Consider the following 20,510-nt stretch of genomic DNA (forward strand, 5'->3'; position numbering starts at 1 on the left):
TCACCTGGTTCCTAAGTGATTTGGACAAGCAAGAGAAAAACATCTTAACAATTTGGCCTTTAAATAGGCTATGGAATTCGGTTTTGCACGAGCTTGGTTGATCAAGATATTCCTGATATTCATTATATGCTCGACACATAGCTTGGTCGATCAAGATCATCACCTTCACATTAAATGTGAGTCAAGTTAGGTCAATTCACTAGTCTTCCACATTAGATGTGCATCCATCGGTTGATCAAGACCCCTCAACCCTCATTTTGACCATTCATTTTTCCCGCAAAATTCCCCATTGACACTTGGCAACCCTAGCTCGGTCAATCAAGGCCTCTACAGAAATCGTAATTTTTATGTGTCAATCCCATTTTTTCGTAACTTTCGATCTAACTCTCACGAACTTCACTGTGTGTAATACCCCAACTAACTAATTAGGGTTAAGTAAGCCTTAATTAAAGTAATGATAATGTAGTTAGGGTTTGTTAAGAGGGGAAAAATCTTCTTTTGTGTTTCATATGAACGTTCGACTAGGAAAACCGAACGTTGGACTTGCATAGTACAACGAACGTTCAATCTCATGACATATAGCACTGATTAGGCAATCGTGCTTTGTGTCAGGAAGTACTCCGAGTGTTTGATCAATAAGCCGAACGTTCGACAGAACCCTAAGATTGTTGGATAAACAGTACATCGAACGTTCGACCGACAAAAGTAGACCGAACATTCGATACTTGGCAGAACTGTGTAGAAGCAACTCATCATTTTCCTCAGACCATTGGGCTTTTAAATACCCCACCCCTACGCCCTTTCAGCCTATTTCCTCCCTCTTTTGTTTAGTTGATTCCTTGTGAGTGTGTGAAAGTGATTTGAAGGAGGAAATATCTCTCTTCATACTAAGGATATAACTTTCTTGGCTTAGTTCATTTTAGTAGAGTTATTATGTTACTTACTGTTTTTGTTAATAGTTCTACATAGTTTTACATCTTTAGCTTAACGTTGGAGTAATGACTTGATGAGATTTGACATACCAAGTTTTGCATGAAGGCGTTATTGTGGCTTAAGACTCTCTCATGGGTCATATTAATACCTTCAGACTTGCCTAGATAGAGTTTTGTGGCTTTTTGGTTCAGAAATGGGATTTTGCCCAACACTAAACGAATGTTCGATGTTGAGACCAAATGTTTGACTCTTCCAATCAAACGTTCGACAGTCGGGCAATAGACCTATTTTGAGCTTATCTAAGGTTTAAGGCTTGTTTAGTTCGAGCTTAGAACTAACAATAGGATTTTCTCAGATTCTAAGGTTGTGGCATCACATGTGGATTTGGTGGAGGAACCCTACGACACAGGTGAGTAAAAACTCAAATGGATACTTGTTATTATTTTTCCTACATAAAATAATTATTTTGTGTACCAAACATGCATGTTTACAATTAACATAAAATATATTTTTGATTACTGTGAACTCTATTTCGTGAAAATGAGTGATGAATAACAAGATAATGAAAATGATGAGTTTATAAAAGCATGCATCTAAAAGATGATAAATATTAAAATGCATTGTATGACATGGTACACTGGTACGTGCGGGATAACAACCACAGGCTTACTTTTATACAGGTTAATCATATGGTCAAAGAGATTAATTTTTATATTTGACATTAAATCCAATTGTTTCTTTGTGACCGGTGCATCATGTGCATATGGGGTCACGATTACGTACCGTGGGCCATCCGAGGTCAGACTCAGTCGGGGTACTAGCATATGACAGTATGTGTACAATATCCTGGGCACTGGTATTGTATTACAGGTCCATCAGAACATCGCCAACCCTGCCGAGAATGGATTAATATTCTGGGTAAACTATATAAAGTTGAACTATGGCATGATTATCTTATTATAGCATATAATATATCTATATTACATTCATGATTCATTTGTAAAATGGGAAACTATAAACTTATATTGTTGCATGTGATTTATATCTTAAGCATCTGAGTTCACTAATATGATAATATGTACATTATGCGTATTTATACTTATTAAGTTGTGAACTTATGCTTGTATCTTTTTCACTTGTAAACACATATGTTGTTTTATAAATAATTAGTTAGATGGCGATTCTTGAGAGACGTCTGGTACTTCTGAAGATTGTCCTCAAGATTATCTTTGAGGAGTTGGATCCGAAGTGGTTGATGGAGATGTGGAGCAATGGAGGAGATACCCGCCTTGAGTTGATTGAGATTATTTTCGAGCTTTATTTTCTTAAGTCTAGACTTTAAGACTTGTTATTTATGGCTTTTAAGCTTGATTTGGAGATTTGATGATTGGTCTTTGACCGCACTTTTGGAAGTTCTGTTATCTTTGTTATGATGTTTTTAGTTGCTTTAGTTGCTTATGTTGTCGTGGGTTTTAAATTACTAAGCTATTTTTGTATGTAAGTGAAAAGTCTTTCATTGCAAGTTATCTTCGGAAAGTATGTGATATTTGAGTCTTATTCCGTAGGGAATAAGGTTGAGAGGCGAACCATGAAGTTAACTACTGATTAGTTAATTTCACTAGGGCATTATATCGTGTTTAACATTTCATTGCTCATGATGCGTTTTTATTTCTTTTTTTTCTTAAGTTTTAAAAGTTCGAAATTCTTTATTTTAATCTGGATGTTATAGTATGGGATCATGGTCACCACAACACAAGAAAGAGAGCTTCAGGTGTGGAGAGCCTTGGGCTTTTTAATGTATGCTACCGAGTATTGAAATGTTGTGGATGGTTGTTACTTCCAAAGTTCGAACTCTTGTGGTTTAAAGCATAGGATATGGCGAGAAGATGTGTTGAGAATAAGAAGGCGAGGCCACCTATCCCAGAAAAAAGAAAAACGGAAAAAGAAAAAAGAAAAAAATGTTTACTATATGAGGGGTAGATTTGACATTTCAAAATGGTCAATTGCACATAAGCATCTTTCAATCCAATTTAACACTTCAAATTAAAGGATGGTACAAAGTGACAAACTTTAACTTTGGTTTCTAGGTGCCAAAATTGGTAGTTTATAGGATATTTGCAAAATGAGTAGTAATTAAAGTTGATAAACTTTAGTTTTCCCTTCTTAATAACAACAAAACACTATATTACATCCTATACATTCTCAATTTTTACACTCCTCTAAAGTTCCACTTTTTGTTATATTGCACATTCTTGAACTCAACTTTGGTGTTATAACTTGGGAGTTCTAATTGTTTTTTCCTTTGCAAAAAATAATTTTTTTCCCTTTTTCTTTTTCATTTTAGAAATGCTATAATTAGGTCAACAGTATTGTATTGAGTTTTTAATTGTTCTTTTATAAACTTTCTAAACCAAGAAGTTCGTTACTAATTTGGTATTTTTGCATCTAAAATTAGAAACATAAACAATTTATCTATTCTTAATAAATTACAAACAAATTCAATACTTTTTCTAAGAAATTTAGGTTTTGCTTAATTTTCGGATTTTTTTTCCTATTTATAGCAATAGAAAAAAAACGATTTTCAATCAATAATTGGCAAACAAGAAATAAAAGTAAATTTTTAAGAAATAAAACAAAAATATTGGTTTCTAGAAAAAAAAATGAAGAAATTTTTAGAAATAAAAAAAGAAAATTGAATTGAGTTATGTTGTTTCTTTTCATTGACTCGCTACATCTATTGTTCATGTATTGTGTTGATTATCTAAGTTTTATTACATACTTTGCTTATCATCATTATTGTCACTTTTGTCATTTTTAAAATTGTATTTTTCCTTCGGATCTCTCATTCTATTCATTCTTCCCATCCAGACACTAATTGCTCCCTTTGCTCCTTTCCTCATAGATTCCTTTTCCCATCTCTTTTTTACTTGTCCAATTGCACCTGTGGTTTGGCGCCAATCTTTCTGGCCTTTATATCCTATTGTTTTAAATGTTACTAACATGAAAGATTAACTTCTAATTATTCTTAATCCACACCACCTGCTTGGTATCCCTAAGGCTGAGGCTCATATGTTTCAAATTTTTGCTGCAGTAGCATGCAACTACCTTTGGTTCACAAGGAATAAAGCTCATCATGATGGTCTTATCCCGAATGCACTTATTATATCAGTTACTATCTATAAGACTGTTATGGAACATCACTCTGCCTGGACAACTATGCTGGTGAAAACTTCTGCTATTTGGAAGCGCCCTTCTACCGCCTATTTTAAGATCAATTATGATACTACTATCAGGGACTCCTTTTCTACTCAAGCTGCAGTTTGTTGAGATTCTACTGGTCCTGTAATAAAGTACACATCCCTTATTGGTTCTCTTTGTACAACAATTTATGGTGAGACCCTTGCTGCTTTATTGGCTATTCATCTGGAGATTTCTTTGAAATTACTTTCTTTTATCTTAGAAGGTGATTCGCTTATTGTCGCATTGACGCTTCAACATCCGGCCATTACACAAGATTGGAGAATTTCTTCCACCATCTCTTATATTCGTTCTGTCATTTCACCAACAGCTAACTGGATGGCTAGTCACGTTAATCGAAGTGCAAACTTATGTGGCTATTATTTGGCAAATTAGGCCGCAACCAGTTTTCATTCTGGCTGCATTCCCATCCTCTCCCTTTTATTTGGTTCTTTTCCTCCATGTATTGGAAAAGACTCCCTTTCCACATTTTTTGTTCCATAACTTTGTGTTTCTTTCCGGTTATTGTACTTACAAAAAAAAGAAAGAAAAAGAAACGATTACATATCTAAAGTTTAGATTAAAAGCCTTTATTCCAAGCCCTCCCATACAAAATCAAGGTAAACTATGTAAATAGTTAACTTAAAAATGATAAAAGTGAATTACTTAGTGTTAATATAGTCATGCTCCATTTGAATGGTTAATGGAAATTAAACCAACTCAACAACTGTAAATGGCTTACTTCCAAATAGTAAATAGGGTAAGCTTTTATCAGACCCGACCACATGCTCCACTAGGAGCTAGAGGTGTCAATTCGTATACATGTATTGAGTTTGAGTCGTATCGAAACATGTGTATAAAACTATTTAAGTCAAACCTTACCCGACTCATTTAATTAAATAGGCCAGACCCTCAACCCTAATCTGTTAATTTTGTGTTCGGTTCGTCTCGGGTTTACAGATTGTGTAAAAAAATTACTAGCCCTAAATATTGCGTATCTGATTTAAGTTATGTTGAAATATGAGTATAAGACTATATAAGTTAACCATAACCTGACCAATTTAATTAAATGAATCAGATCTTTTAATATTAATCCACTAATTTTGTATTAGGGAAAAATATATATTAGCCTCCCAAACTACCACCATTTCTCCGGATGGCCCCCAAACTACCAATGCTTAGATTTTGGTCCCCCAAACTACCACTTTCTGATTTTTTGGCCCCATCCGTCCATTTATGCCGTCAATTCTAAACAGAATTCCGAAAATACCCCTTCTACACTTTGAAATTCTTACAGTTAAGGAAGGGGTATTTTCGGATTTTTGGCCAAATTCTGTTAGAATTAACGGTATAAATAGACGGATGGGGCCAAAAAATCATAAAATGGTAGTTTAGGGGGTCGAAATGCAAGTGTTAGTAATTTGGGGTGCCATTCGAAAAAAGGGTGGTAGTTTGAGGGGCTAATATATATTTTTTCCTTTCTATTAAGTTTGTCAGTCGTGTAAATAGTTGTCAGCATTATTAAGAGCAACCAAGAATAAAAAAAAAGATTATGCCAAATTATGTTCTAATAAACAAGATAAGCTTCCAATAGAACAACAAAATCCACATAGGCTTACTATCAAAATTAGTCATATCTACCATAATTACCACTAATAAGATGTGGAAAAGATTATATTCCTTTTTTCTTTTTCAGGAAAAGACAAAAAAGAATAGCAAGGAAGGGAATGGCTCTAGACTCTCTCTGTTCACGCGATACAGGAGAGCGTGGGAGGGAAAGAGCATATCCTTGGGGGGAGATAAATAGATGCCAAGAGAACGCAGAAACCAGGTAGTGCCACGTGGGACACTACCTGGCACCCGGGCATCGCATCTTGGGGAAGAACCGCAGAGAGAGAGAGAGAAAGAAAGGCAAGCCACTACCTTCTCGATCACCTCCACTCCTGATCACCTTCATCATCACGGAGCCTCTTAATCGTTCTCTCTGGTCTGATAGATCACCAGCCCAGAACCCAAATTTACGGCGTATACATTCAACGATAAGGCAGAGGGGGGATTGAATAAGCTTCGAAGTGGCTCAGAAAGAATCTCAGAGGCTCTTTTTTTTTTCTTTTTCAATTTGGGTTTTCGGAATTCCGTCTGTGGGAGTTGTCAAAAGTCGCCAATTCAGGTACCCAGCCATCGTTTTTTCTGGAATTGGTTGATTTGGGTATTGCCTTTTGGATCCGTGTTCAGAAATTCGGGGAAGTTTGTACACTTTGCGGTGGAAATCTTGGTAAATTGTTGTTATTTTTTTATTCATTTGAGTTTTTGTTGCTGCAGTTTCAATGGTAGCCATGGTTGTTGTTGGGTAATGTTTGTTTTTAGTGCATATGATGAGTTTATCAATGGAGAATATATCAAATTGGGTTAGTGAAGTTGGAGCGCTTTGTGGCTATGCCTTCGGGTTTCGGCTCGAATATGCGAAAATCTTAAGCTATATGATGTGAGTGATACTCATGTATAATAACGGAATTGTATATTTGAGGCAGGCTGAGATTCCAGTTGATCGGCAACGTCCTTGTCAATCTACGTACTTTATGGATAGTCCTTGCTCAACCCCCACATCGGCCTTGGGTTCGACCTATTGTTCGAATGACGAAAGCCCACGTGTTAAATTTTTGTGTAGTTTTTCTGGGAGTATATTGCCGCGCCCTCAAGATGGGAAGCTTCGGTACGTGGGCGGAGAGACGCGAATTGTAAGCGTGCCACGAGATATTACTTATGAGGAGTTGATGAGTAAAATGAGGGAGCTTTATCAAGCGGCGGCAGTGTTGAAGTACCAGCAGCCGGATGAGGATCTTGATGCTCTTGTATCAGTTGTGAACGACGATGATGTGATTAACATGATGGAAGAGTATGATAAGTTGGGTTCGGGTGATGGGTTCACTAGGCTTAGGATTTTTCTGTTTTCGCATCCTGACCAAGATGGTTCGTCCCACTATGTTGATGGGGATGAAAGGGAGACTGAGAGGAGGTATGTGGATGCTCTAAATAATTTGAATGATGCTTCCGATTTTAGGAAGCAGCTGCAACCTGAGTCCCCCAGGATTAGTACGGTTGAGGATATCCATGTTGCGGACCAATTCTTTAACCCGATGGGTGTGGAGGGCGGCCTTCATAGCCAAAGGAATTCTGAGATGCCCATGCCACAGTTTAACTTGCGTCACCTCAGGATTCCTCATATGGGATCAGCATCACACCAGGCTCAGAGGTATAATGAAATGGAAGCTCCATGGAGCCCTGCATACTATTCTCCTAGGCATCATGGACACCATGATCCAAGACAATTGGTAGAGTACCCATCTCCACCTTCTTCTGCACGGTACCGTATGCCATTCACAGAATTACCAGAAAAATGCTTAGATAGAATGCCAGAAGAATATTCTCGGCAGCAAGTGAATCACCAGCCCGCGCATGAGCACCAATCACAATATTCTGAGAATGTCGTATGGGTGCCAACTGGAGTTATATCGGGTGATAAGTCTGGTTTTCCTGGTAATATTTTTCACAGCCCCAGTGTTCTTGAAGGGAACAGTGTCTGTGAGCATTGCCGGATGAATTTCCATAGAAATCAACCACATTTGGAGCAACCCCACATGGGGAATGGGCATTCCCATGTCTCTAATACATGTGCTGACTGTCCCCCGAATAGGGAGAGTCTCGTGCTGAATGCAGATGCCAAGTTGCAGCACGGAATTTACTCTAATGAGCAGAATAGTGATCATCGATCTGCTTACAATGAAACTCAGAGTCATGAAAGAGGATGGATTCTCCAGCACCAGTTGAATGCTCGGATTGATGAAGCAAGACTGCATGTCTCCGGAGCTGGAAGATTGAGTGATCACTACATTGTAGATGGACCAGGCCTGAATTTCCCTGTGGGGCATGGTAATTTAGCGGATGGCTATCCTTTGTCCTCAAATTATGCTCCTCCCGGAGGTGGAATTGAATTGGGGAATGAAGTGATGCATGACAAAGCTATGGCTCCTGTACCGCACATACATGTTCCTCCTGAAGATCGTGGGGTCCGGTATGGAAATATGCCTTATGCTTATGGAGGAGATAATCTTTACCCAGTGCCACATGGACATGTACCTGGACATGCTTTATGGAGAAATAACCAGATGCATGTTGCTCCCCCTTATGAAGCATCCAGTTCACCCCAGCAAGTGAATGGCACAGTTAATCTGGGATTTCTCAGGCGTGAGGGTAGTCCAAGGTTGTCTGTTGGTGTGGATAGTCAAATACCTCATGTAGAGTCCTCCCAGAAAATTTTGGGTTTTGATGGGACAGCTGTGCCAGAATACTCGTATGGTCATGCTTTAAAATTGAACCCCAACACATTCAGTCAGGAAAACCACCATTCATCTCGACCCCCACCTGACATGGTGAACTTTGCCGTCCCCTTGGAACCTGTGCCACTGTTGGATTCATCTTCAACTTTGGTTCATGATAAGTTGGTTTCTCCTGCAGCTCCTGGCTACAATCTGGATTCTAGAAATGATACCAGCATCACTGAAGGGGTAAGATTGGAGGGGAAAAGCATAGTTGGAGAAGAAAAAGAGGCAAATCAAGTAAAAAAGGTTGAGAACTCTGAGCAGACTATTTCTTGTTCAGAGCAAAAGGAAATTGCTTATAAAATTTTTGAGGAGACTTCTCTCAGGTCTACCAATGCAATCTGCTTAAAGCCTGCAGAAGAGAGTGGTGTTGTGAAACTGGGTGAAAAGAACCTTTCTGCCCCTGAAGATTCTAAGCTTTCAATTGACAATTTGAGTTTCTTACCTGAGTTGATTGCTTCTGTAAGGAGGGCAAGACTAGAAGGGGCTGAGGAGGTCAAAGCTAGAGTCGAAGGGTGCACTGACCTTAAAGAAGCAACTGGAAATGAAATGGAATTAGCGGTGAGAAACAAGTAAATTTTATTTATAGAGGGACTTTTTTATGATTATCTTTTCTCTTCTAATGTCTTGTTACTTGATAGAACACTCATGGGGATCCAGAGTTGGATTATGATAATGACAATCTGAATACCACCAAGATTGAGCCAACAAAGGCTGAGGCTGAAGCTATTGACAGGGGTTTACAGGTTATTCTTTGCTGTCTTATTGCCATCATTTCTATATGTATATGAAGCATTTAGATGTCATTCCATTATCATTACCATCCACTCTTCATGATAATTCTTTCCGTCTCTCATGACCTTGGTTCTAATGGACCGCTAATCTTTGATCAGACAATAAAGAATGATGATCTAGAGGAGATCCGGGAATTGGGTACTGGAACGTATGGTGCCGTTTATCACGGGAAATGGAAGGGTTCTGATGTAGCAATAAAAAAGATAAAATCCAGCTGTTTTGCGGGGAGACCGTCTGAAAGGGAGCGTTTGGTAGAGTCATATCTAATCACCCTTGCTTTTGTTTGACTATTATACTTGAACTATGTTATGCTAAATTGCCTCTTTAGTCATTATGCAATTTACTTGGTGTGATATACTGTAATCTTCAAATATTATATGTGCTCTAATGGTATTTGCATATCAGTGCTCAAGGAGGCCCATGGGTATCTTGGTAGCCCATTATATGGGAAGACCACTAATGTTATGTAGTGCTTAGAGAAAAAAGATAAAAGAAAAAAATAATAATAAACGTGGCCCTTATATCAAGTGATCCTCACAAATTTGCTCAAGGTAAAACAAAAGGAAATTGAAATCTCAACTTTGTTCCAGTAATTTACTGTATTTTGTTTCAACTACCATTGTGGTTAGTGATAAATGTTTACAAAAAATGTAAGATAGGACATGATAATATTTAATGTTACCAGAAATGTTTTTTCTAGGAGTTTACACAATCATGATTAAGGCATAAATTCAACCTGATATAATGGTAAAACTAATGTCAAGTGAGTTCACAAATTATTCCTTAAATCAATTTCAAGTCTATAATGGTCTTGAACTTGAAGCTATTTCAAGCCAATGTTAGAATGGTATCAATCATCTTCCATATATTCAACAAAAAGGAAAAGGGTTTGAACACCTCCATTCTTTCGGGTGAATCCCAACTTAAGCCTAGAGGTTTCTCATTATTATCATGTATCTGACATATCTCTACTATTTTTTAAAAGGATGGTGGCCTTGCAATAGGAACATGGAATTGGTGGTCTTAGTGGTCTGACTGCAATGTGATTGGGTTCAGAATGTTTCCAACTATTTTATGGCGAATTTCTTAGTGCCTTTTGGAGTAGAGATTTCGTGATGACTAAGACATTTATTTGTTTATGCATTTCATTTTAATGCTGAATGGACCAAATAGCTCTTGTTCATGTGCATTCATATTATAACTCATGACGTGGCAGATTGATAAATTCTCACTGCTTTAAATCTTGAGTTATCTCCTTGGAACTTTAAGGGTCGTACAAGGTGCATGCCTCATTAGAGCCTTCCCCTTCATCTCAGACTCTAGGATATGTGGATTTTGCATTGACTAGAAAAATAGCTTCATATCTGAAATTGTAGATCTAAACGTTTGTAGTTGGCTTAACACTGTGGGTCACTTAACATGAAAGGCCTAAAAATATGACATTCAACATTTCCATAATGATATGTTGTGACGAAATCATGTGGCTGCTTTACCATTCTTGTTCAACCTTCAAACAGTTCAATTTTATGAGGCCATGAATATCATAGATTGAAGCTTAGGGAGGAAACCGAGGGCTTTAAACATCTTTGAGGTGCCCAGTTCTCGATCTTTGGGTCAGGAGTGAAGCTGAGGATTTTCTGAAAGTGCTTATTGCTTTTATGCTTTAAAGCAACTCTACTGCCTGCCCATCTAATGACTAGACAGTGTTAGCGTGATCGTCTGTGTTGCATTTATTAATTTTTATGTTACATGGACTCACATGTCAGGTGTTAAAATCATGACCTGAATTGGTAAAATGTTTTTCAGCGGTTATATACCATATTCAAGCAGGAGGTTTTGCTTGGTTTAGCATTGTGCTTGTGTTGTACTGCTTTTCTGTGTAATGAATTAAGTTATCTGCCAAATTAGTTGGGAAAGCAAAAATAAAAAGATAATAATTTAGGACAAGTTGCTGAACAATTGTCAAAAAGTTTTTATAGAAACCTCCACCTTTGCTATTTTAACTTATTGTTATTATTGTTTTGATTATTGTTGTTATTGTTATTAAGATTTCTATTATCATCTTTTTTAATTGTTGTCACTGTTGTCATTATTAGGGTACTTCAATAGATCTTGAAAGATCTTTTGTCATATTAAGGGAGTTTTTTTTTTTTTTTTTTTGTGGGGGTCCTGCATTTGGCTAGTTTGTTTGTTTGTTTGCTTATTTGTCTCTGTTTTTTCTGTCTTAGTTTATGCTGTTTAAGCAAAATGTTTCAGAAAAATGTCAAATTTTCATTCCCAAAGACTTGTGTTAATATGTTAGTGCAATTGGTTATGATAGTAACAAGATGTGTAATGCCTGTCATAGATTGCGGATTTCTGGAAGGAGGCTTTGATATTAAGTTCATTACATCATCCAAATGTTGTTTCTTTCTATGGAATTGTTCGTGATGGTCCTGATGGATCCTTAGCAACTGTGACAGAGTTCATGGTTAATGGATCTTTAAAACAGTTTTTGCAGAAGAAAGACAGGTATCTGTTCTGAGAGTTATACAGTGTGTTTCAGATTTTAAATATGTTTACTACTATTTCCTGTTTTTGAATGTATGCTATATGTAAATGTTTTGATTGTTTGCTCAAGTTTATGTAAAGAATTTGTTGAAAGTAGAATTTCTGATGTCAAAATGTTTTTTTTGATAAGTATCTGATTTCATAATGTAATTGGACAGAACTATTGATCGTCGTAAGAGACTCATCATAGCTATGGATGCTGCCTTTGGGATGGAGTATTTGCATGGAAAGAACATTGTGCATTTTGATTTGAAATGTGAAAATTTGTTGGTTAATATGAGAGATCCTCAACGGCCGGTGTGCAAGGTATGAATCCAGTATTGTTGGGTAGGACAGTTGGAAGCTTGATAAGAAATCAACTTTTGATGGTATTTTTAAGATGTTTTTTCTTTTTGTGCACTGTCTTATTTGAGTCTGTTTTGAACTGTACTTTCAAGCTTGATAATAACTTTTAGGAGGGGGTAGGATTTGAAACTAACATGATGTGTGTATATCCTTTTAGATTGGCGATTTGGGCTTATCAAAGGTGAAACAGCACACTTTAGTGTCAGGAGGTGTCCGTGGAACTTTACCCTGGATGGCACCTGAGCTTCTTAGTGGGAAAAGCCATATGGTGACAGAGAAGGTAGTTAACTCCAGGTGTCAATGACTGACTTTCGAGTTTCAGTGAATGTTTCTTTTATTTTTTCTTTAAGATACTTTCTGCTTTTCTGTTCATTATCATTATTTTCTATTGCTGTAGATTGATGTTTACTCATTTGGGATTGTCATGTGGGAATTGCTCACGGGTGATGAGCCTTATGCAGATATGCATTGTGCTTCCATAATTGGTAAGTACCAAATTGTTAATAGACTGTATGCTCTATTTAAGCTGGTTACTTTTAAGGGGTTTCTTGGGTAATGTTGACGTATAGCATAAATTTGTTGATGCTTCTTGTGTCAAGTGCTCTAATGAATCTGTGCATTGTCAGGGGTCCAATGTTCGTTGCCATATAAAACTTATCTAAACCTTTAGGATTGAAGAAGAATATGAATTTAACCTTGTTTTTTAATCTTTCTGATTGTTAAGCTTTTGCTTTTTGTTTCCCTGACATAGTAATTATAATGTGATATTTTACACTATTGTCTTCTTCATCTCTATTTTTCATAATTCTGTTACTTTGTTTTAGGAGTGAGATACTATTAAGGACTAGATTATAATTTCAATTTTGCTGGTTGGCCAGGAATCTTTTTTTTTTTTCACCAGCATTATGAAATTAATCAGATATTGCTTCTTCCCTAATGCTAATAGAGAATACAATTTAAATGTTTGTGGTATTGTCATGGTTGAAATTGAGATTTTGATCATTATCCAATGCCTACTCGGCTGTTCAGTCACAGCTATTTCAATTAAATTCAATAGTTCCACTTATGCCCTTCATCTAATTGTTAGAATCCACTTCGTCTATTATTCCTTAGAGCATATAATTCTAAACTATCAGTTGAAATTATGAGTCAGTGTTGCCAACTTTTAATTTTTTCTTCCAATTAATGTCTTCCCACGTATAAAGAGGAATGAGGCCCCCCCGCCCCCCCCATAGTTCCACTTATACCCTTCATCTAATTGTTAGAATCCACTTCGTCTATTATTCCTTAGAGCATATAATTCTAAAGTATCAGTTGAAATTATGAGTCAGTGTTGCCAACTTTTGTTAATTTTTTCTTCTGATTAATGTCTTCCCACGTATAAAGAGGATTGCGCCCCTCCCCCCCCCGGTTGATAAGAAAGTTTTTATGGGAAAGTATTTCTTAAGAAAAGTGTAGTATAGGAAGGTCCCAAAAAAGAAAAAAGAAAAAGAAAAAGAAAGTTACAACTTAACCCCGAATCCTTAGTTTTGTAGCAAAGTACTTTAAAATTTTATGATGCATTATCTCGTTAAAAGTGTAGGATGGATTTGAAGAAAACATGTAGGAAAAACTAGTTTGTGGTGGGTCCCATGTCTTTTTTTCCGTCAACCAAATGGCGAAAAATTCAAGAAAACGGTTTTATATTCCTTTTCTTGTCAATGAAACACAACAAGAGTTATGAGGTTGTTAAGGTGGTGTTCAATTGAATCCAAAACGTTTGAGTGGGCGGTGGAGGGCAGATCTGCTGGGGTTCGGATTCGTGAAAGATACTGGGGTAATATTTGATCCATGTTCTTGGGTAAAGCTGACAGTCGCTAGTTGCTAGCCACTGTAGAAGACTTGCTGCGAGAGATGGGAACGTCTGTGTTTTGGAGGCGTTCTAGAGCTGGCTCCTCTGCGATCCTCGCCCAATGCTTCTCTAACAGGCATGGACATCCTAGAGCTGGCCCCTTTGTTTGGAGGAGCACGGAGAAGGCTGGCAGAGGTGTCACATCCTAGTGCCAAAAGTGAGAAATGGCATAGGGTGGAGTTCGTTTGCAGCAGAGCTATGCTTGGTAGTTAATTTTTTCCAGTTGTCTTTCGCCACCTATTTGTCGCTGGGTGAGGGTAAGAGTAAGCCTTTGCCGATGCTGACGTCCCTGACAGGGGGAGGCCAATTGCATAGGTGTTGAAGTCTTCGGCAATCTCCTCTTTGTCAAAGGCTAATTCTGGGAAATCCAAAATGGCTGCCCTAGTGAGACTGTCCACTTCTGGGTGGCTGCCGTTTGTAGTTGTGTCTGGGTTTGGAGGAAATCCCAGGAGCTGTGCTGGTGGAGTCTGCTTGAGAATGGAAGGAAGGTTTTGTGAAAGTCTTGATTTCTACACCCTTAGAAAGACATTGAAGCGTATTAATCAGGATGTGGCTTGAGGCTTAGCTTGGATGGACTTGGGCCAGGGCCTAGGTGATCATGGTTATAAAGTTGGCTATGTGGGTGTTAAGCCGAAGCCCAATGCAAAAGTTGGCCTGTCCAAGCCTCTTGTTAATTCGAGCTGCTCACGTCCTCCACCAGTGATCCATGTGACTCGTGACTTTAAGAGAGGCCCCGGTGGGCACTTGGGCTTAGTTCCCCCTAAAGCCCAAGACAAAGTCGTTAAAATTGAAAAAAGCTACGGGAGTTGGGCCTTAGAGTTTGGGGAGCCTCGGGCTGGGCTCGGGCACAATGGATATTACCTTGGGTCAACTCATAGTAATGACAGCGAAGCATGTATCAACTGTTGCGGTGGTGGTCCTCTATTGACGCTGGGGGAGGGAAGGGGGATTTGTCTCACCGGTGTCTCTGGGGTTGTCTTTGGGTCAGTGTCGGGTCCTTCTGGTGCTGTTACGTGGTTGCCGGTTCTCGTGGAGGGGAGTAAGGTGGGCTTTGCAGAGCTTGCTGGAGGTGTTGCAGAGCCTTTGCGGTGCTCTCAGATTGCTTTAGATGTTGCTGACAGTTATGGGTTGAAGGCGTCGCTTGTGGAAGCTCTCCTGCAACCACTTGCTCAACCTCCTTCAAAAGCGGTTGGCGTGGTGACTTCGTTGGCTAATCAATGTGTCGGTCCCTGTGGCGTGGAGGCATCTGGTGGTGTTGTGGTTAGTCAGGCAGTGAGCTTGGGCATTGCTGCTAATAGCTCAGGGCCTTTGGTTGGTTGTCTGCCTGGACCTCAGGTTGGGTGCTGGGTAGAGAGCCTGGATGCTGGTGCTTGCGTCTCGGGGCTTGTTGGGGTTGTCTTTCAAGACATGTTGATGCCAAGTGGGCTCTTGCTGTCAATAAGGGGGGTATTACTTCTTCACCGATCTTTGTTCCCTCTGTTCCAAATTTTTCTTTATTTGTGAGGGAGGCCAATGTTATTGTGGATAAGGGGAAAGGAACGGCTCTATCTGCTTTGGCTGGGATAGATTTGGGTTGTGATGGAGGGAATAGGCAGCTTGTGTACAAGCCGACACTTTGTCGGGATGTGGATCTTTTCAGTGGAGAGGAAGCCTCTCTTTGCACCCCTCTAAGTTCCTATCCTCCTGCTGTGTTGGGAAATTCTGGTTACTCAAGTATAGAGTAGTTAGATTAGGTTTTGCAAAGAGTGAAGGAGATCCATCAGGTTGTGGGGTCTCGTGTGTGGGTTTTGAGGAGTAGTTTATGGCACTTCTGACAGTTTTTGAAGCAACCCGTAGTCACAAGGTTTCAGCCTCCAGTTCTAAACTAGGTAACAAAGATAGTAGGGAGTTAAGAAAGTTGGAAGTATTCCATCAATTATGATTCCAAAGGTGAGAGTTTAAGCCGTGGAAAAGGAAAAAAAGGGGTTATCAGTTCTTAATGAAGCCTAAATTGTTATCCTGGAACATGAGAGGGTTGAATGAGGGGGATATATGTCTAAGAGTGAGAAACTTACCCAGAGAGTGGAAGGTTGACATGGTTTGTTTTCTAAAAACTAAGCTTGAAGTCACGTCTCTTAGTGTTGTGTGTAGTTTGTGGGTTTGCCATCATGTGGATTGGTATTGTTTGGATTCTAGAGTGGCTTTAGGTGGTGTTTTGATTATATGGGGTAGGAGGGTGGTGGAGAAGATCGACGAGTGTGGAGGAGCACCTTGTCTGTTACTTTTAGAAACGTTTATCATTTCACCTGGGTTTTTGCGGGTGTCTATGGCCGTTATTCTAATAGGGGATAAAAGGCTTCTTTGGGATGAGTTGGCTAGTATGCTCTGTTGGTGGAACTTGCCTTGGTGCATGGGGGTGATTTTAATGTTACCTGGTTCCCCGGTGAGAGATTGGGAGAAGCATGCTTATGTCTAGCTATGGTGGAGTTCTCTGACTTCATTTTTTGTCGAGGCCTAATGGAACTTCTTCTTGTTGGTGGAACTTTTACTTGGTCGAATAATTGGGAGTCACCTTCTTGGTCTAGAATTGATAGGTTTCTTGTATCTCTGATGTGGGAAGCCCAGTTTCCTGGTGTGTCCTAGTGGAGGCTTCCTAGACTTTGTTCCAATCATTTTCCAATCCTCCTTGGTTGTGGTGACTTTCAAAGGGGTAGTAGGTATTTCAAATTTGAAAACACGTGGTTAAGTCTTAGGTTTTTGTTGACATGGTAAAACAGCAGTGGGACTCTTATAATTTCCTAGGCTCTTTGAGCTTCATTTTAGCCTCCAAGCTCAAGGCTTTGAAAGCTGATTTAAGGAGATGGAATGGGGAGGTGTTTGAAAATGTAGAGAGGAAGAAAAAGTTTCTTTTGGAAGAGCTACATGTTCTTGATATCGTTGAAGAAGAGAGGGCATTAGGTGTTGAGAGAATGAAGAAGGTAGAAGTATTGAGTGAGTTAGAGAGATCCACTCTTATGGAGGAGGTGTGTTGGAGGTAGAAATCTAGGGTCTTGTGGTTAAGGGAGGGTGACAAGTGCACATAGTTATTTTTCACAAAATGGCCAACTCCAACAAAAGGAAGAATTCCAATGACTCCTTGTTGGTCGATGTTTCTATTTTTACCAAACGGTTGGAGATTAACGAGCACATTGTCCAGTTTTAACAAAGTTGTACATTGAGCAGTTTTGAGGACTGTGAGAGGACATTGGAGGAGGAGCTTAAGTCTTTGGCCTTGTTTGGTAATTGACATGCCTTTACAGAGTAGTGGGTTGTTAATTTTGAAATTATAAAAAGTGATAGATGTGATATAGAGTAAAAAGTGTTCTTATAAAAAAGTGAAAAAATTTTGTATTGTAGTGAATTTTTTATTTGAATAGTAAAAAAAAAAATTATTGATGTGATATAAAAAGTGAAAAAAGTGAATGTAGTGATGTTGATTGTTATTTAAAAATGTGAAAAAGTAAGAAAAAATGAATGAACAGTGCAAGAGCACTAGTCTGGCATGTACAGAGCATTGCCAAACAATGCTTTTGTTTTTCAGTACTATGTATCTTTGAATAGTTGCACTTATTTTTCCTTTGATGCGTTGTTCCCTTTTTTTTTTTTTTTGGTCTTTCTAGTTAGGTTTTTTCTCTAGTATATTTCTTGTGTACCTGGGGCGCCTAAAGCTTTTAATGATATCTTGATTACTTATAAAATGAAAGAAAAAGAAACACAGCTGTCGTGATAATACCCTAGTCAAATATCCTCCTCCTCTACCAGAGTTCTAATGGTCATATGAGCTGATGACTCATGCGAATTGACTTTGTTCCCTGAAAAACTCTATTTTCTAGGTCCTTGAGTATATGTTATGAGTTTGTTCATAGAAAATTGCCACGAAATAAGAGAATGAATGTTTCCTTTTTGTTTTTTGGTTTTTGGCTGAAGAGGGAAGAAAGGAATATGTGAATTCAAAAATTTGATCAATCAAGGTCTTCAAAAAGTCAATTTTGATTATGTCATCCATCAACTTTAACGGCCAGAGTTAAGAGGGAATCTGATTTGTCTGTAAATATAGTATTATGAAGTGTTAGAAAACATGGTTTTAGTATATATGCGTAATGGGTCACAGAATTGGGGTTAGTACCTCCATGTTCCCCAAAATTTAAAAGGTAGAAACTTTCTTTACTTTCTCCAGGGTCACTATATTTGTTACATTTTCCGTTTTCTGGATTCGAGTCTTTTGATTTGTTCTTTGCCTCTAAAAATATTTGAACCAATGTCCCAGTGTTTATTCTTTTTCTTCTTAGAAGTTTCCTTGTAACAAAAGTTTGCTCAGCTTTTTATGAGAAAAATTAAGTGGGCTGGGCTTTATCTATATTTATGTTATCATTTGCTTTGAGCAAGTGAAAGGACATTCCAGAATCATTATTTTTCCTTTTCTCAAAATTTTTCTGTTTAGTTATTGTGTTTTACAAAAAAAAAAAAAAAAAAAAAAATAGTCGTCTTTCCAGGTATACATTCTTTGCACATGTGCAAATTCATGTAACAATTTACTTGGATTTTGAATCTCTGGCAAAGATTGTGCTTTTGGAGGACTATCTGAATGAATTGGGATGCAGAAGTCCTTTGTTGCTTTTGATTGTTTATTCTTTGTAGTTTGATTTTTATTTTCCATTTTTTTTAGTTTATAATTATTTGTATTATTATTATTTTTTTTTTATCTGTCTGACTTCCCATATTGTTCTTTGAAATCTCTTATGGCCTCCTGATATGTTCTCGTATGTTTGGAAAGATCGAGTGCAAAAGACTTTTGGAAAATTGTTTAGATTTTGTTGGTTGGTCCCTAGAAAAAACAATAATAAAAAAAGAAATTGTCTAGACCATGTAAGTTGCTCCATATTTGTAAAAATCAGGATTGAGTTATATGTAGCATTTGACATTTGAAAGGAATATATAAATGGCTTGAACTATTGGAATTCATGCAGCTGGCATTCTTTTTCAACCAGTGGTAATATTTCTGGGATCTAATTGCAGATACATTCACTGTTTAAGGAGGGCCTATAAATTATACAACAAAATTGAACCATGATTTTGCAATGTGCTTCTTCTTTTTGATTTGCAGGTGGAATTGTAAACAACACGTTACGCCCACAAATTCCAGCATGGTGTGATCCTGAATGGAAGTCTTTGATGGAAAGTTCTTGGGCTTCTGATCCAGCGGCAAGGCCATCGTTTTCAGAAATCTCTCAGAAGCTGAGGAATATGGCCGCAGCAATGAATGTGAGATAAATCCAATGTTGAAGCAGTTGGTTTCATTCCTGCCCTGTATGTCGAGCCAGAATTGATGAAAAAGGAAAATGAAATGGAGCATAGGTTTTGCAGTTTAGGGCAGCCAGCCTGCTGGTTTTCCAAGTATACAAAGGATAATAGTAGTGTAGTTTTATGCCTTGGTTCATTTTTGACGAACCTTTTCTAGTACTGCAGTCACAACGGTATTTACTCTTTTATAGAGTGCAATTATATGCCCTCCACAGTGGATTTGCCTAGAAGATTACATTATGCATTAAGGAGAGCTACTACTGCACAATTAAAATGTGAGTATATATATATCCCATCTACTTTTTATGTAATTTTGAGTCTTTGTTTTTATTGAGTACGGGTTTCCGTTATAATGAACCGATTTTACTTTCCTTCACAGTATCTTGTTATATTCGATGTGATCTGGATGGCGTTGCCGATATCATTATTCGAGGTCGGACTCGGCCTTTTGGAAAGGATGTATATAAAAGTTAATGATAATTTCCGTATTATAAGCTTTACCTTCAGAAAATAATGATGCATATGCTGCTGTAACTCTGAAGAAGCAGTAAGCTACTCTGTTGTAGTTCCCTCTCTCTCTCTCTGGCCCCTTCTTGTCGGTTTCTTGTCATATGAAATGTACTTTGGCTCTTGGAGATGCAAAAGAGTGATTATTAAGCTAATCTGGTTGCTGGAGCATAGGTAGTGCTGTTACCTCTGGCCATTGTGAAATAGTTCTACTTGCCTCGAAGGCGGCATTATTTTCTTTAATTTTATGTGAGAATCGTTATCAAAATCGTGTATTATTTGATATTAAATATTGATTATTAAAAAAAAAAATTGAATTCGGTGGTGCATGGTAGTTTTGGTTGCTTATTATTTGCACTTTCATAAGATTAAGCAATCTGTGGCAGTGAACTTTTAGTTTGTGTCACACTGTGTTGTATAGATGTTTTCCGAACGTTTATAATATTGAGATGAAATATATGAATTATGTCCATATGGAACGTTAATAATATTTTTTTTTTGCTTGATTTACATTTGATTAACATGTTGCAATTTAAAGAAAAAATTGTCTGTGT

The 20,510-nt window shown here is 37.9% G+C and overlaps 1 protein-coding gene across 2 annotated transcripts; it reads left to right on the forward strand.

Annotated features, from left to right (window-relative positions):
• Positions 1-5,992: 5,992 nt before the first annotated feature.
• On the forward strand, positions 5,993-20,290 carry LOC133871331 (uncharacterized). 2 transcript variants are annotated; one of them, XM_062308755.1, is made up of 10 exons: positions 5,993-6,340; positions 6,493-9,110; positions 9,191-9,295; positions 9,443-9,595; positions 11,692-11,855; positions 12,053-12,200; positions 12,397-12,519; positions 12,637-12,724; positions 19,253-19,724; positions 19,829-20,290. In XM_062308755.1, exons 2-9 carry the CDS (start codon positions 6,669-6,671, stop codon positions 19,417-19,419), a joined length of 3,390 nt encoding a protein of 1,129 aa, XP_062164739.1. In that variant the 5' UTR covers positions 5,993-6,340; positions 6,493-6,668; the 3' UTR covers positions 19,420-19,724; positions 19,829-20,290. The 2 variants fall into 2 exon arrangements, with proteins under 2 accessions (XP_062164739.1, XP_062164738.1); XM_062308754.1 differs by having other exon boundaries at positions 5,993-9,110.
• The last annotated feature ends 220 nt before the right edge of the window (positions 20,291-20,510 follow it).

The sequence above is a fragment of the Alnus glutinosa genome, chromosome 6, assembly GCF_958979055.1.
Source record: "Alnus glutinosa chromosome 6, dhAlnGlut1.1, whole genome shotgun sequence".
NCBI lineage: Eukaryota > Viridiplantae > Streptophyta > Magnoliopsida > Fagales > Betulaceae > Alnus > Alnus glutinosa.